This window comes from Balaenoptera physalus (assembly GCF_965194825.1).
Source record: "Balaenoptera physalus genome assembly, chromosome: 16".
NCBI lineage: Eukaryota > Metazoa > Chordata > Mammalia > Artiodactyla > Balaenopteridae > Balaenoptera > Balaenoptera physalus.
The window spans coordinates 25,570,829-25,586,946 of record NC_138898.1 but is presented as its reverse complement, the minus strand read 5'-3'; the positions used below and the strand labels follow the sequence as shown (position 1 = coordinate 25,586,946).

At 49.0% G+C, this 16,118-nt stretch overlaps 1 protein-coding gene and 1 pseudogene across 8 annotated transcripts in view; both read left to right on the top strand.

Annotated features, from left to right (window-relative positions):
• The window catches only part of CBFA2T2 (CBFA2/RUNX1 partner transcriptional co-repressor 2), a 181,425-nt gene extending 173,165 nt beyond the window's left edge, over positions 1-8,260 (top strand). For all 7 annotated transcript variants that reach the window (XM_082432177.1, XM_082432174.1, XM_082432173.1 and 4 more), the window contains one exon: positions 3,527-8,260. In XM_082432177.1, coding sequence (XP_082288303.1) covers positions 3,527-3,826 — 300 coding nt within the window. In that variant the 3' untranslated portion in view covers positions 3,827-8,260. The remainder of the gene's footprint in view (positions 1-3,526) is intronic.
• Positions 8,261-8,355: 95 nt separating this feature from the next.
• Positions 8,356-16,052, top strand: LOC309646174 (ATP synthase subunit O, mitochondrial-like; annotated as a pseudogene). Its single transcript, XR_014268636.1, has 2 exons — positions 8,356-10,723; positions 10,862-16,052. The product of XR_014268636.1 is annotated as an ATP synthase subunit O, mitochondrial-like (transcript).
• The last annotated feature ends 66 nt before the right edge of the window (positions 16,053-16,118 follow it).

The window sequence follows — 16,118 nt, the reverse complement described above, 5'->3', positions numbered from 1 at the left end:
GGATATTCTCTTGAAGTTATAAAGAACTGAGATTTTTTTGTTGGTTTTTTAAATGGCAGAAATTTTATTTTCTCATCCTCTTTAAACGATCTTTTTCAGTATTACAGTGTTAGGCATGGCAATGTGAAGATGAAAATGCCTAAATATCATGTTGCCATTCACAGAGGATGTGGAAAAAGTCCTTATTGTAGCACTCCCAACTGAATTGTGAGAAAATATTTCCTTTAACTCTCCCCTTTTCCTTCTCCCCTCCTACTTTTTTCTGTTGTATATTTAATTCCTTATCTATAGCCATCCATATCAATACCTATATTTGTCCATATTTATCTACTTTTATATCTATGTTTATGTCTTTCTCCGAAGAAAGAATGTAACATTTTGGCTAAGAGCATGAGTTCTGGATCTGGATTGCATGGTTTAAATCCCAGCTCTCCATTTATAGCATTGTGCTTTAAAGGAGCTAGAATTTTAAACAATGCACAAAGAGGCTTACAGGTGAGGCACACACCAGCATCCATCCCAGCAAACTTCCTTCCAAAACAGGGGCAGGATAGCAGGGCCTAAGCTCTGAGTAATTTTGTGTTGGACCAGGAGAGCTGATTTCCTTCCATTTCATTCAGAAAGTTCTACTTGACATCTAGAGGTATCCCTGGAGTTTTTCATCCATCCTGTGAGAGGTGGTTTGGTATAGCGGAAGGAGCCCAGGAACCCTAAGTGCTAGTCCCAGTTCCCCTCACACTGGCAGCATACCCTTCAGGAGTCAGTCTCCTTCTCTGTATAGTGGGTGTGTAGCAGCCCCTGTCCTGCTGGTCTTACACTTTTTAGGAAGATATAATTAGATCATGGTTGTGGAAATGGTTTTGTTTTTTTTTTTAAATAAATTTATTTATTTTATTTATTTATTTTTGGCTGTGTTGGGTGTTCATTGCTGCGTGGGCTTTCTCTAGTTGCGGCAAGCGGGGGCTACTCTTCGTTGCAGTGCACGGGCTTCTCATTGCGGTGGCTTCTCTCGTTGTGGAGCACGGGCTGTAGGCACGCAGGCTTCAGTAGTTGCGGCACGCGGGCTCAGTAGTTGTGGCTCGTGGGCTCCAGAGCACAGGCTCAGTAGTTGTGGTGCACGGGCCTAGTTGCTCTGCGACATGTGGGATCTTCCTGGTCCAGGGATCGAACCTGTGTCCCCTGCATTGGCAGGCAGATTCTCAACCACCGTGCCACCAGGGAAGCCCCTATGGAAGTGTTTTTAAACTGCAATGCGCTGTTTAGACAGAAGGGATTTATGATGTTGTTAACGACATAGGTGTGTAAGCTGTGGCAGCTCTTGCTCTTGCAGAACAGCTGCCTCCTCTGAGGCCAGACTGAAGCGTCTCCCCTGGAATGCCTCAGGTAGAGGGATGAAGTGAGAGGTCCCCTTCTGTCCCCAGCCTGGATTTCCTGGTAAACATAATGGGCTAGCAGTTGACTATAAGATAGGAATCATTTTTCCTTTAGGCCAGGTTTGAAATAAGGTCAGGGAGCTCTGGGATGGGTCCCAAGGATTTTGACAAGCCCCAGGTCATTCTGATACAGGTGTTCCCTGGGCCACTTTGAGTAATAACTGGCATAGACTGATGGCCCATGCTTGACAAAGGAAATTCTGGAATCCCATCTCTGACTTCCTTGGCCAGTAACTCAGAAGGTTCATAACCTTACCCATTAATTACAAAGGCCTTTTTGGCCACATGCATTGCTCCAGCTTTGACAAATGCTGATTTGAAGGGTGACTACCACAATAAACCTTTTGTCATGTTTCTTGGCAAAAAGGCTTTTGGTGAAATCAGGGAAAAGCCACAGAGACAGGGAATGTCAAGTGTCCTTTTCACCCTGGCTTCTCTGACCCTAACCACGTTGTTCCTGCATTTCTATGATCCCACCTCTGTGGGAGGCTGTTTATCTTGTTTCATTGTATCCCATCAATCATGTAATAAATATTTTAAATGTAATGGTGGCCAAGGTGAAAGCACCATTGGTTTAATACTGTGCCCCAATTTGAGATGTTCTTGCAGACTTGGACAGAGGGAGTAGAGGCCAATGTTTCCACAGCAGCCCCATGAAGGCAACTGAGTTCTTCCCCACAAGCAATAATGTTCTACCAAAGCATTGTTTGGAGTCAGCCTGTCAGGCTCCAAAGTATGAAATTCTCTGGAATGTAGTTTGCTTGAGGATCTTTAATGATCCTCAGAATTACTTCTGTCCCGTTTTGGTCCTCCACTGTTGGTGTTGGCAAGGTTGGGGCGGTCCTTAGTATTTCCTGAGAAGCCTGTTGTGTTAGAAGGGAATCTGCAGTCCTTTCTAAGGCTTTTTGAAACTAAACTTGTACATTGGCTATAGTGGAGGCAGGCGGTCCAGGTTCCAGGCTTTGCATAGCCATGTGATCATTTTATAACCTCAGACAAGTCCCTGCCTACTGGCCCTCAGTGTCCCACCTATACAATGCAAGAGGTGGGCGAGGTGGCCTCAAGGTCCTTCTTAGCCCTTTTCAGTTGTTTTACACTTGAGCAAGTGTTCTGATTTCATTGGGAACAGTATCTTTCTTCTCTGAGTGTCAGGCCAGGCCTCGTGATGGGCTTCTGCCATTCTGGAGAACTTGCAGGGGAGAGGGCAGCTGGCTGACTGATCAAGTCCTTCCTGACACCTAAGAAGAAAGCCTTGCTTTCCTGATAGCTTCACCTGACCAATGCCATAAGGCTCTTCTCTTATAAGTGGGTCATGGAGACCTCAAGTGCAGAACACTCATGTGTCACTAGTGAAGTCCTCACAGGAACCTACAGGGAGGAGAGTACCAAGGGGCAGGTGCTGGGAGCTTTCCTCTAGGAAAGTGCAAAGAATAGTAGGAAAACTCCCTGATGTAGACCTCAGGGCCTTAGGTTCTAAGGTATTGCAGGGGGCTCCCACAAACAAGCCAGAAATATTCCCATGATCCTCAGCCCACCTCTGATGAGATACGTCACTGAAAGGAGAATGAGCACAGAGAGAGTAGCGCAGCTTCCCACACTCCTGGTCACTCACACAGGTCCTCTGGCAGGTGACTTTTTTAAAGATTAGGTGTTGTCAGTGAACACAACAAAGGTCATTTCTCCATTGGGAAGGGCAAGGAAGAAAACTGTCTAAGCACCTGTGTGGTCTTGGAATAGATAGCTATGATGGGGGAACCCTGGGACAGAATTTGGTTTGGTCGTTGAGGATTAAAATGTGAGTCAAAACAATGAGTTGATGCCTTTAGCAGGACTTCCAGCTGCCCTACGATGTCTTCACATACCCCTCATCTCGCTGTCCCATCAGCCCAGGATAGGTAGTTTTCCTGTTGTACAGATGAAGGAAACTCAGAAAGCAGATTAACAGTAGAGGCAGGGCAAGCACAGGTGTGTGCAGCTCCAAAGCCCACTCTCTCCCCGTACAGCCCCACCTGCTGTTTTACAGTGCAGGTGACAAGTTATGACAAGCCTGCCCCCCAAGATCCTAGCAGCTAATGGATGCCTGTGTCTTGCAGAACTGCTGGAACTGTGGCCGCAAAGCCAGTGAGACCTGCAGTGGCTGCAATATCGCACGATACTGCGGCTCTTTCTGCCAGCATAAGGATTGGGAGCGCCACCACCGCCTCTGTGGCCAGAACCTGCACGGCCAGAGTCCCCACAGCCAGAGCCGGCCGCTGCTTCCTGGAGGGAGGGGCTCCGCAGCCCGGTCCGCCGACGGCAGTGTGCCAAGTCCAGCCCTAGACAAGACCTCGGCAACCACCTCGCGCTCCTCAACGCCTGCCTCTGTGACAGCCATCGACACCAGCGGACTCTGAGCCCCAGACTCGCTTCCCCCTGATGACCTCACAGCACGACAGACTCTGCACGGGAGGCTGGCTGCTTGAACCAGTGCAAGTAGCTGTCGGGTCATCATCAAGAGAAGTGGAGGCAGGAAGACTTCAAGCCCCGGCAAACACTGCTCCCCAGCCTCTCCAGACACTTGCCCCAGTTTCCCGTCTGTGTCCTTGGGGGAAGTCATGTGCACACAGGCAGCTGGCTGGAGCTGCCTCCTCCATGGCTTCCTGGTTTGTTCCTCTCCCAGCTGAAGCTGGGATGGCCGGCCACTTTTCTGTGTAGCCCGCCAGCTCCCCTCCCTGCCTCGTGAGGCAGCAGGCTGTCGAATGCGCCCAGTCAGGCTGGAGGCAGCTCACCCCATGTGCTGTCCCCTACTCCATCGTCCTCCCACGGCAGAGGCCTGGAGACTGATAGCAAGCCGGGAGGAGGCCTCTCTCCCAAAGGGAGTTCCCCTTGCCCCTAACAGCTCCTTGAGCCCCATTTCCACCCTCAGCAGGTGCCACTGATTGGTCCCGTGGGGACTTGGGCAGGCAAAAAGCAGCACTCAGGACTCCCTCCTCGACCCTGCTGTTCAGACTTAAGATTCTCAGAAACCAGAGGAAAGAAGTCACCATTTCAGTAAAAGCACCCATAATAAAAAATAAAACTTCCACCAAGCATCACAGATCATTTTGGACAAGATTTTCTAACCTGGCTGGCTATTTTAGTTTGGGACCCATTTTTTTTTTTCTCTTATTTGATTTTGCTTATGCAGAAAATAGTTTTCAGCGCATGGATTGGTCTGAGGGAGAATGAGACTCAATTGTGGATAGTCTGTTCCCTCTGAGCATGCTGGCCAAACTAATATCACATGATTGAATGGATCATCTATTGGAAATGCAGAACCTTTTGCCACCACTTGGCTCTTTGCACAGTCGTCTTGTTCTGTGTCCTTTTGTCTCAGACCACGCACGTCCAGGTCACTGCGTGGATCTTCTTCCCGTGGTCTCTATTTGGCGCCTCTGAAGCCGTAGTTGACCCACAGGATGCGATGTGGTGTGGCTACGACTTGCCTCACCAGTCAAGGCCTGGTCACTTCTGAGCAACCCTTTTGGACCTGAAGGAATTCTTCAAACCTTGTCATTATGTCCTGTATCAATTTATTATTGGGCATACAATCTGTTTCCCTTCTCTTGTTTTGTAGGTACCTGCCCTCTTTGAGCTAAGAAAAGTTCTGTGAAATGTGACAACCATTTGAGAGAGCCTGACCAATTTTTCTTCCTGTCTTCAGGGAGTTTTCCAGCTGCTTACCTAGCTCTCCAAACATGACATCACCTATAGTCCCTTTAAAACGTTAGGAACTGCCACACACGTTCTTCCCTGTCATTCAAGTTTTACTGGGAGCCCAAGGACTCTGACCCTCCCCCACTCCACCTCCAAGCCTTCAGTGCCCTCTTGCAGCAAGGAATCCGTTAGGGTTGCCCTCCTCCCGCTGGCCCTTGAAAGCTCAGCTTTAGATGGCCAATTTCTGTGCATTGACCAGAGTGAATTGAAAGCTCTCAGTAAGGTATCAGCATAAGTAACATTGTCCTTACATATAGGTGTATCTTACTTTAAGAACTTTAAGTCCCTAATTTACCTTACCCAAGGATTTTCTGTCTTAAACTCAGAACAAGGCACCTTTAAAATACCTGGATTTCCGCTACATAAAGTAAGACATCCCCAGAAAAAGAATAACAGAATAGTCATTTTATTGTGGAACTCCTTAAGCTGTAGCAGTTGGGGTGTCCTGACTAACAGAGATGAAATCAGAACCCCAGACAGGAGTTGCCTACATTTCCCTGAGACACGGAATGTCCCCTGAGAGGAGGTCACTGAGCCTATAAACCTGTTGCAGCAAGAGGGTGTCTCGTGGTGTCCACTGGGTCTGTCCTCAGCTCCCTTTTTCATTGGCAAGTTGGATGAACACCTAGGCACGTTCTTTAAGTCTTCAGTGACCACAGGACTAGCCAGGGTAGCTCAGGCTTTTTCGGGTTGGAATAAGCCAAAACCAACCGAATACTGTTCATCAGGGCTCGATGTCAGGCTCTACAGGTAAGGTTTAGGATTAGTGTGCAGGTAGGTCCTAGCTGACTTTTGTGGAGTGTGGTTCCAATGACAGCTTAATTTTCAAAATTTTTATAATGCTATTCTAAACGGCTTTGCTCATGTGCTACCCAGAGGCCAAGCTGAAAACTTAGGCAGTGTTCCACACTGCAGTTCAGATCTCAGGCCTTTTGCTGTATTAATTTTGGTCAGTTTCACACATAGGTTGCTAGGGCATCTGTCCAAGACTTCCTATTTAAATGTAAACAATCCCTTTCTCCACCTCCCGCTCTTCTGAAATTCTCCAGCTCTCTGGTTAGGAGGAGAAGGGACACTGTCTTGGGATGGGGTGAGGGGACTGGAGGGGCAGGGGTGAGTCCAGGTTCCCCACTTGGTTTCCCGTGTCTGCTGATAACCACTCCAGCTGCCAGGTTGAGGCTTCCCCCTTTCATTTAATTAGATTTAAAATATCTTAATATACTCAGACTGCTTAGAGGATCAACCTTTATAGTTTGAGGGGACAAAAGAAGACATAGTGGTGGTACTGAAGGTATTGTCAGGGCAGTCATAGGCTCTTCAATATTATCCTAGAAACCAAAAGCAGATGTGACAAGTGATGGGATATCATTGTCCTCTCCCAGGTGAGGAATGGTTGCAGGAGCCAGAGAAGACCAGAAGGGGCCAACATGGGAGCCGTCTTTAAATGTTCTGAGGGAAGCTTGAGGGCTGGATCCTCAGATCTTCAATCATGCTTTGGGGCCACACTGCCTGCACCAGGCCTGACTCCACCCAGTGGTGAAAACAGACTCAGGTTAGTTCTACCTGCTCAGGAATAGGCAGCCCTTGTCCTGAGCTGTGAGCATTCCGCTTGGGAGCGTCCTTGCAGCCCCCGGGATGGGACTCAAGCAGATCTGCTCAGGCACAGCCATGCGACCCTGAGGTCACAGCAAGTGCATCTTCTCTTAGACAGTGCTGAGTCATGTATGTCTCTCAGTGGATCTAAGACTGGAAACAAGACCCATCTCCCCAGCATGGGTCCATGCCTGGCATCGGCTGCAGTGGGCCCTCTGCAGTGTGGATGACCTTTGTACATCTGGGCCAGTTGGTCCACCAGGAGCTCCTCCCTTCTTGGTGTCAACATGAGCATCCTCAGCTTCTAGACAGAAAATCTACACTTTACTTTGTACAGCCTTGTCCCAAAGTCAGATTGATCCCCAGTGCTGTCACCTGCTTGCAAAGGGTAGACCTTGTTATGGGTAGTTCCAGAAGATATCTCAGCAAGTGGGCTTGAAGTCTCAACAACACAATTGGAATTGTGTGGTCGTGAGTTCTTCGGGATGAAAGCATAAATAATGACCAGGTGGCTGTTTGTCCTGGAAATTGTAGATGGGATTATGGATTGAGTAAATCATTTAAAATAGAACTCATCTTGGAGGCTTTCTTCAGCACTGGTTTCCAGGCTCCCAGGTCAATAGACCAAGCCAAGTTTCTTAGATTTTTTTTTTTTTTTTTAAAGCTATTTACAGAGAACTAGGTGGTGGCAGGTTTGAACCAAATGTAAGAAAAGCTAGAGAGACCTGGACTGTTCCAGCATGGGCCAGCTGGCCAGCTGTCGGGAAGGAGTCCTGCCTGGGGTAGAGTGGGGTGTTGTACAGGGCGAGCTGTTGAATAGTGCCCTTCCAACTCTGTCTGTAGTTATTGTGAAACCAAAATGTTGACTACCTGCCTCTTTGCCCACATGCATTGACATGCTCAATTCCAAAGATGATGGTGCAGGCAACCTTTTCCATCATGAGCCAGGAGAAGGTTGAGGCCTGAGGACGGACCTTGCATCCGCCCTTTGCCTCCACAGCCCCAGAGATGGAGCTTCCCCTGCTACCCCATCCGGTTAGACCCACAACTGCCCAGTGTACACTCATTGATGCTTATACCAAATAGGGCATATGCGGCTGGCAGCTGGCAGGGACAGCACCATCCCTGCATTGGATTTGGCAAGAGAGAAGCAGCAATAAGCATTAGGCGAATGGCTGAAAGTGCCGTTGGGCTAAGAGGCTTTCGAAGTTCCTGATGAGGCTACAAAAGCTCCATCCATAAAAGAAAGCCAAGAATGTAAATAAATCAAAAACTAAGCTTCCAAGCGTGGTTTTTTAAGGGGGATGATGAATGTGAAACCACCCACAGGATGCGGTAGAATCGGTTTTTCTGTGCTTTGTCATTCTACTATGATAGGAACTTTTGTTACTTAACTCTGTGCATAACTTATTTAATGTACTGTATAAATGAACCAAAACTGTTAAATATGTATTTAGTTTGTTCTACTTAAAGTAGTCAATAAAAAGGCTATATTCCTTTTCTGACTCAAGCTGGAATGGGACTAGGAGGGAAGGTGGTGCATGTAGTTCTGTAAGACGTCTTGCCGGCAGGCTTCTGCGTCCCCTCTGCCTTGTTCCTCGATCTTCAGAGATGGGGTGGGGCTCCACTGGTTCTTGCTATGGCTTGAGAGCACCCAGGGGAATGAAAGCAGGAGGTGCTGCTAAGAAGGCGGTTCCAGCTTCTGGACCTCTGGGAAGCCAAGTGCCAACAACAGCTACAGATAACTCCCAACTCTGCCAGCTCTTCACCATTAAGTGATCTTTTAATGAGGAAAATACAACCACAGAAAGTTTGAAAAATAGGGTAGTGGATCTGTAGGTACTTTTTTCTAATAACATGGTATTTCCTTAAACGTTTTTAACATACCTGGACTTGGGAATATTCATTCATTTCCTTTTTATACTGAAGCTAAATCATAAGTTCACTGTTGCCTTCACATTTATTTGCTTAATGGTTTAATCAAGGCCATAATTTTCTGTTGTTTGTTTTGCTGTGCCATGCGGCTTGTGGGATCTTAGTTCCCCAACCAGGGATTGAACCCGGGCCCTCGGCAGTGAAAGCCCGGAGTCCTAACCACTGGAGGGCCAGGGAATTCCCTCAAGGCCATAATTTAACTCTTCATCTCCTGTTGGGCAGTTGGATTGCTTTCATATTTTCCCTAACATACTGAAGTGAACATCTTCCTTAGCATGATTTATTTCTTTGGGATACTTTTGCAAAGTGGGATTTCTAGAACTGAACATTTCTTGGGTCCTTGAAGCCTGTGTTCAAATTGCTTTCCCTGAAAGCCCACCAGCTTGCTGTTCCTCCGACAGGACCCAAGTAGTACTTGCATGGCTCTGAGGTGGTCTGACCAGCTGTGACATGACACAGGTTGCTGCAGGCACTCCTGTGTGTACCTGTACGTATGAAGTCTTGGGCTGTCAGTCCAGTTTCCTAACCAGTGACCTGAGGCCTCACTTCCCAAGGACCTGGCCCCAGCCTCACTCCTGTCACCCGAATACCCATCTCTGGCCTCAGCCCTAGAACTACTTCTGAGCAGCCTTGCACAAGAGGCTTGTTGGCACCATCCGCTTCACAGGCCCCCAAAATGCAAAGGGAAGGGTTGGTTACTAGATCTCAGGGTAGGGAGGAGGATGACCTTGGCCTTGGCCCTAGAAGGCAAGGTGTGGGTTTAGCTGTTTCGTGCAGATGGTGCCAACTGCCAGTTTTTCTCAACAGCTGCCCGGCGCTGCAGTCCACCATTCAGCAATTACAGGATCTCAAGCCTCGTGACTGTCAGTCTAGCACAAAAGCATATTTGGTAGACAAGTCAACAATCCACAGTCTGCCTTAGCCCTGGAAAAATGATCCCAGGGACTTGGGATAATATAGTAAAATACCATGTTAAATTTGCTATATAAATAGGCTGAAATTTTGCCATTATCATAAAACACCTGGATGCCAGATAAATTCTAATGAATTGACTTTTTTTGCTGAGGTCACAGATGAGAAAGTTTAGGAAATCCCCAAGGGACAGAAAAAAAGAGTAAGCTGAAACCACAAAGGTAGTTGGGTACAGTAGAGGAAAACTGCCTGGGGGCAAAAGAAATTCCAAGAAGTCAAGAGTTGGAGGGATTAACTGCCTCTAGGGGGACTGTGGCACTAAGCTTCGAGCCTGTACAAAATAGAGAAACAAAACGGGGACCTCTCCATAAAGCCAGGGCACTGGCTTTGGCCTCAGTGAAAAGGCAAGCAGGGAAAATTGACCTGTCTGCAAAGGGAACTGAGCAGAGAACATCTCTCTGGCCCTGCTGGAAGAAAGAGAAAAACTGACCAGAGACTGCTCTTATGTCTGCTCTCTCCTGGAGCTGAGGTTCAGATTCTCATTACTCCAGAGGTCAAAGAATCCCTGGACTGAGAAATTAGGATGATTCCAGGCTTGTATCTCCTGGTATCTGGCAGAAGCAAAAATGCAAATCCTCCAGAGAAAAATATTAAAATATAATCATATTATTACATATCAACCAAGTATAAATTGTCCAAGATAGTTACTAAAGTTCATGTCCAAGCAGATGAGCCACTATGAGCAACAGTCAGCAGGAACAAAAAATTAACTCAGCTCTCATCAACTCAGGTTTGACCCACAGCCGCCCAGGAGAAGAGGCTGCCCCAGCAGTGCCCAGGCTCTCCCGGCAGGTGCGATGCTTCAGCACATCTGTGCTCAGGCCGTTCATCAAGCCTGTGAGGCCACCTGTTCAGATATATGGTCTCAAAGGTCGCTATGCCACTGCTCTTTATTCTGCTGCATCTAAACAGAATAAACTGGAGCAAGTAGCAGAAGAACCGTTGAGGGTAGGACAAATCTTGAAGGAACCTGAAATGGCTGCTTCTATTATGAATCCCTATGTAAAGTGTCACATTGAGGTGAAAAGCCTAAATGACATGACAGCAAAAGAGAGGTTTTCTCAGGACTTCCCTGGCAGTTCAGTGGTTAGAACTCCACGCTTTCACTGCCAAGGGACTGGGTTCAATCCCTGGTCGGGGAACTAAGATCTCCCAAGCCGTGCACGGCACAGCCAAAAAAAAAAAAAAAAAAGGTTTTCTCCCCTTACATCCGGTTGGATCAATTTGCTTGCTGAAAATGGTCGCTTGAACAATACCCCTGGAGCCATAGTTCTGACTTTTCTACTATGATGAGTGTCCAGACTGGAGAAGTACCTTGCAGTTACCACTGTACCTCCTTTAGATGAAGCCACTCTTGCTGAATTAAAAACGGTCCTGAAGAGCTTTCTAAGTAAAGGCCAAGTGTTGAAACTGGAAGTTAAGATTGAGCCATCAATCATGTGTGGAATGATTGTCCGTACTGGAGAGAAATATGTCTTCAAAAACCGAGATTCAGAAGCTGAGCAAAGCAATGCAGATTTTCTAAGTGTTGATTTTCTGTCAGTGAAAATTCTTAAACTTGGAGCAACAATAAAATGCTTCCCGAACAGGAAAAAAAAATTGATTTAGACCCCTGGGACTTCAATACTGTTATTATCAGATACAGAATATAAAATAACTATGAAACCTCTAAAGACAGTGCTGGAAAAAAATTAGCAAAAAGTAAGAGACTAAGGCAGATTTGCAGATAGAATTCTGGAAATTACAATCATTGAAATAAATAGTGCACTACTGAATGGCAGATTAGATGAATTAAAATGAGTGAAGCATTACTGTATGAGAAGGAGATGGAAAAAAAGGAAAGAGTTGTTCCTTTTGGAAGGCAGGTTTCGAGGGAAGAGCCCTTTCAAATTTTACCAAGGAGGCTGTCAAGAAACTTACTGACTCAGTATAAAGGGAAATAATTGGCCTGAGATGATACAATCTCAGAATGAGCAAACATGCATCTATCTGAACTCATCCTGCCCGTCTGTGCTTGTTTCTGGTGCTGGAATTTCAAGGTAGTGAGTTGGATGTATCCCCTCCTCCACATCCTCTCTCCCAAGACCATCGGGGAACCAGCAACAAACCACCCCCCATTCTCCAGGCCGGCTTCATTGCTTGGTGCCGGGCGCCCTCTTGTGGAAAGAATCAGACCTGCTACCTCTGCTGCCTCCATCCACAAGCCAGATTCCCATCCAGAGTGCACACCCCAGCACCTTTTGCCTTCCCCTTGCACCAACCTTTTCTGAGGCTGCCTATCTGCCCCATGAATTCAACTGACTTTCTCTGGGTGCCTCCTAGGGAGTTGCAGAAATGATGAGTACTCAGCACCCGCACCACCTACCTTCCAAGCGGTGAGCTCTGAAAAGCCCACATCAGATCCACCCTCCACCTCGTGCTGTGCTTCCATGGCTCTTCTTGCTGCCCCATCTGCCATCCTGCAGCCCCAGGGCTTGGCCTCACTCCCTCCTTTGTTAAAGCTGCCACCGTCCTCCAGCGTTTCCATTACCAGAGGATGCCTGAAATTTTGCTCAGCGATGTTCACGTTTGATGGCAAGTAGCTCTTGGTACCAGAGAGTAGATCCAGTTGTGTGATTCAGAGCAAGCACTTGCTTGCTGAGCTTCTGGTTCTTCATGTGTAAATTGGGGATGCTAATGGTGCCTACACCACTGGGCTGTTCTGAGGTGAAATGTGATCATATGGGAGTCACCCTTAGCATAGGGCTTAGCACCCAGGAAGCCCCTGTAAACAGAGGCTGCCATCACAACCTGCTTTTCTTTCTCTCTGCCAATATGTGATGTCCTTGAGGATTCACCTTTGTCCCAGCATCCCGCTGGGAGCCTGATGTCTTCCTCAAGTAGTATTTGTTTTGAGAATAACTTTTTTTTTTTTTTTGCCGCACCGCGTGGTATGAGGGAACTTAGTTCCCCGACCAGGGATCGAACCCATGCCCCCTGCAGTGGGAGCGCAGAGTCCTAACCACCAGACCGCCAGGGAATTCCTGAGAATAACTTCTTGAAGGCCTTTTGTTTCGACCCATCAGGGTCTGTGTTAAGGGGATTTGGTGTGCATATTTCTCTCTGAGAGCAGGAGGGCAGTGGCAGCCACCTAGACTGTTGCTGTCTCTCCAGCACCTGGCCTGGCACTGACCCAGTCCCTAGGACAGGTTTTGATGTATGCAGGTGAGTCACCAGCACAGGTGGGAGGAAGGTGAGGAGGCAGGTGCAGGGAGTGGGTGAAGGGGTAGAGGTGGCAGCTGGCAGAAGGAGCCAGGCTCTCCCAGCTTCAGTACTCTGCCTGTCCTTGACCTGGGTGCTGTCACCAGCCCTGGACATTTTGCCATCCCTGGCACCTGCCACAAAGCAGGTGCCCAGTGGTTGTTTTTTTGTTTGTTTTTTTTTTTTGATTTATTTTTGGCTGCGTCGGATCTTCGTTGCTGCATGCGGGCTTTCTCTAGTTGCAGCGAGCGGGGGCTACTCTTTGTTGCAGTGCGCAGGCTTCTCATTGCAGTGGCTTCTCTTGTTGCGGAGCACGGGCTCTAGGCGCGCAGACTTCGGTAGTTGTGGTGTGTGGGCTCAGTAGTTGTGGCCCGCAGGCTCTAGAGCGCAGGCTCAGTACTTGTGGCGTACGGGCTTAGTTGCTCCGCGGCATGTGGGATCTTCCCGGACCAGGGCTCAAATCCGTGTCCCCTGCATTGGCAGGCGGATTCTTAACCACTGCGCCACCAGGGAAGCCCCCCCAGTGGTTGTTGAAATGAGCTGAAGAGCCAATGAGAGCAGGGCACCGAGGGCAAGAATTGGGAAAGGTGACTCAGACCTGATGGCTTTGACGTGCTACTTAAAGGCTAAGGAGGCATTTCTTTTTTTTTTTTTTTTAATTAAGTTTTCTAGCTGCATTGGGTCTTTGTTGCTGCACACGGGCTTTCTCTAGTTGTGGCGAGCGGGGGCTACTCTTTGTTGTGGTGCGTGGCCTTCTCATTGCTGTGGCTTCTCTTGTTGCGGAGCATGGGCTCTAGGCACATGGTCAGTGGTTGTGGCTCGCAAGTTCTAGAGCGCAGGCTCAGTAGTTATGGCGCACAGGCTTAGTTGCCCTGCGGCACGTGGGATCTTCCCTGACCAGGGCTCGAACCCGTGTCCCCAGCATTGGCAGGCAGATTCTTAACCACTGTGCCACCAGGGAAGTCCTAAGGAGGCAATTCTAGAGTGGATGGGGTAGAGGATGCGAGGGAACAAAGTTCTAGAGGGGAGTTGCAAACCTAGGGACTGAGGTTGCGAATAGCCCAGCTCAGCTGGAGTGTTTTAGGGGGATGAGGCTGCACATAATGCGAGTGGGTATTGATTGCTAAGGGCCTTGAATGCCAAGTCAAGAAGTCAAACTTGATCTTGGTGCTAAAGGTAGGGGGGTGCCATTGAAGGGTCTTAGCCAGAGGAGTATGGTCACCACGGTGATGTTTTGAAAACCCCTTCTTTCTGTTCCTTTATGGGGAATGGACTGTTTCGGGATGGAGTACAGAAGGGAAGCCCAGTGAAGAGGCTGCCATAGTCTTTCAGGCCAGAGATGATGGTGGCCAAGACCTGGGGGCCTGGGGGATGGCAGCATGGAAATGAATGTGGGCTTGTGAGAGATAGGTAGACACACCTAAAGGCCTGGGGCCCTCAGTACCCCCGTAGCCCCAGCTCAGATCTTTCTTCTCCCTGTAGCTGTAACTCCAGGCTCCTGTCTGCAGCCCAGCTCCACACCCGCCCACAGCACTCCCCTGTCTGGCAACCCCCCGCCTCCCCGTTACCTGCAAGACATCATTCAAACTCCCTCTGGCCTGGCCTCCCTGCTCACCTCCAATCCCATACACTCTGCAGTTCCTCCTTCTGCTCCCTTTGTCCGCAGCATTCTCCCTCCCTGTCTGCCCCTCACATCTGTGTGGAGACTGCTACACTATTCTTTCACAGCTCAAACCCAACATCACCATCTCCAAGAGGCCTTCCCCAACCCTGTAGGACTGACACTGTCCCCTCCACCTGCAGGACCCTCCTTGGCACCTCCAAGCCTTCAGCAAGGAAGGGAAGATGCAGCCCATCTTTTAAACAAAGTGTTAACTCTCAGAACTCCATTGCAGGGTGAGATGAGACAGGCAAAGGGTGGCACCCATTTAAGAGGTGTCAGCTTGAGCTTAAGAATTTCAGCATCTTTGTTCAAAGAAGGCAATGGGAAGATTTTAGTTTTGAGGGTTTGCTGTTGGTACTGTTTTCATAAAGGAAACAGAACGGAAGGAATTAGAACACAGGACAGAAAGTAGGATTATTTCCTCCTGGATGGCCTTCTTCTCTAGCAAAGACATACTGACACCTCCTCCAGCCACCCAGACCTGAGAGAGTCAGGTGCTGGCAGCACTTTCTAGGAACTGCCAAGAGTCTAGGAAGTGAGGTGGCATGGTGCAGCCTGGTGTAGCGCTGGCCGAGGAGCCCCCAGGGACCCCTGTGCTGGTTCTTTGGCCTGGGTGGCTAGGCCAGTGGGAGCAGCTCTGTCTGTCTCTGCCAAGTCTGAACTCCTACAGGGGTCACTGGGGAGAAACCTCCCAGACTAGGACATCTACCCTGAGCTGCCTTCCTGGCCATGCCTCAGGGCCCAGCCACGACCTGGCACCACCAGGGCAGTCAAGCACATTGGTGAAATGTCACTCAGCCCACTGGCCAGTCACCCCTTAAAACCTACCACAGCTTCCTCAAGACGAAGTGCCTTTGAGGCCCTGCTGCCTCCCCGCCTTGGCCTCAGCCCGCCTCTGGGCTTCCTTCAGTTCTATGAGGCAAGCTCTCCTCCCCCTCAGAACCTGAACCTGTGCATTTCTTCTGCCTGAAAACTCCTGACCCCAACACCCTCCAGACCAGGTCAGAGGCCAGCCTCTGCCCTTGTGGTGCTACGTGCCTCCCCTTTAGAGCCCGCATCCTATGTAGCCACCTCTCACCTCCCTCCATGTTGGTCACCTCCCTCCACGCCCCAAGTCCCTTCCGCCAGGATGGCTCAAAGGAGGGTCCCCAGTAGCTGGTAGGACCAACTCAGCCATTGTTCTCCTGGAACTGCCCTATGGCTCTGTCAGGTGGTAGGGGTGGTGACAAATCCAGCCTGGAAGGGGGGGGGAGGTTCTGTCTGGGGACAGGTCTTCTCACAGGGATCGGCCATGCTATTTGGGACCCTGAGAGGGCTCTGTGGCCTGTCCCCAGCTCCATACCACACCCTGTTGGCAAAGGAAGGGGGGGTGAAGCTAGAACCCCCAGGATCTGGGGTGGATTAAGGCAGAGCCCATGTCCATTCTCCTTTCCCAGGAACGACCCTAGAACCAGGGTTTGTGGGGTGAGAGGAACCTGAATTGAGGAAACCTGGATTGGCCGTGATTAAGTTCCCACTATCAGCAAGAATGGGGGCCTGGCCTTCTT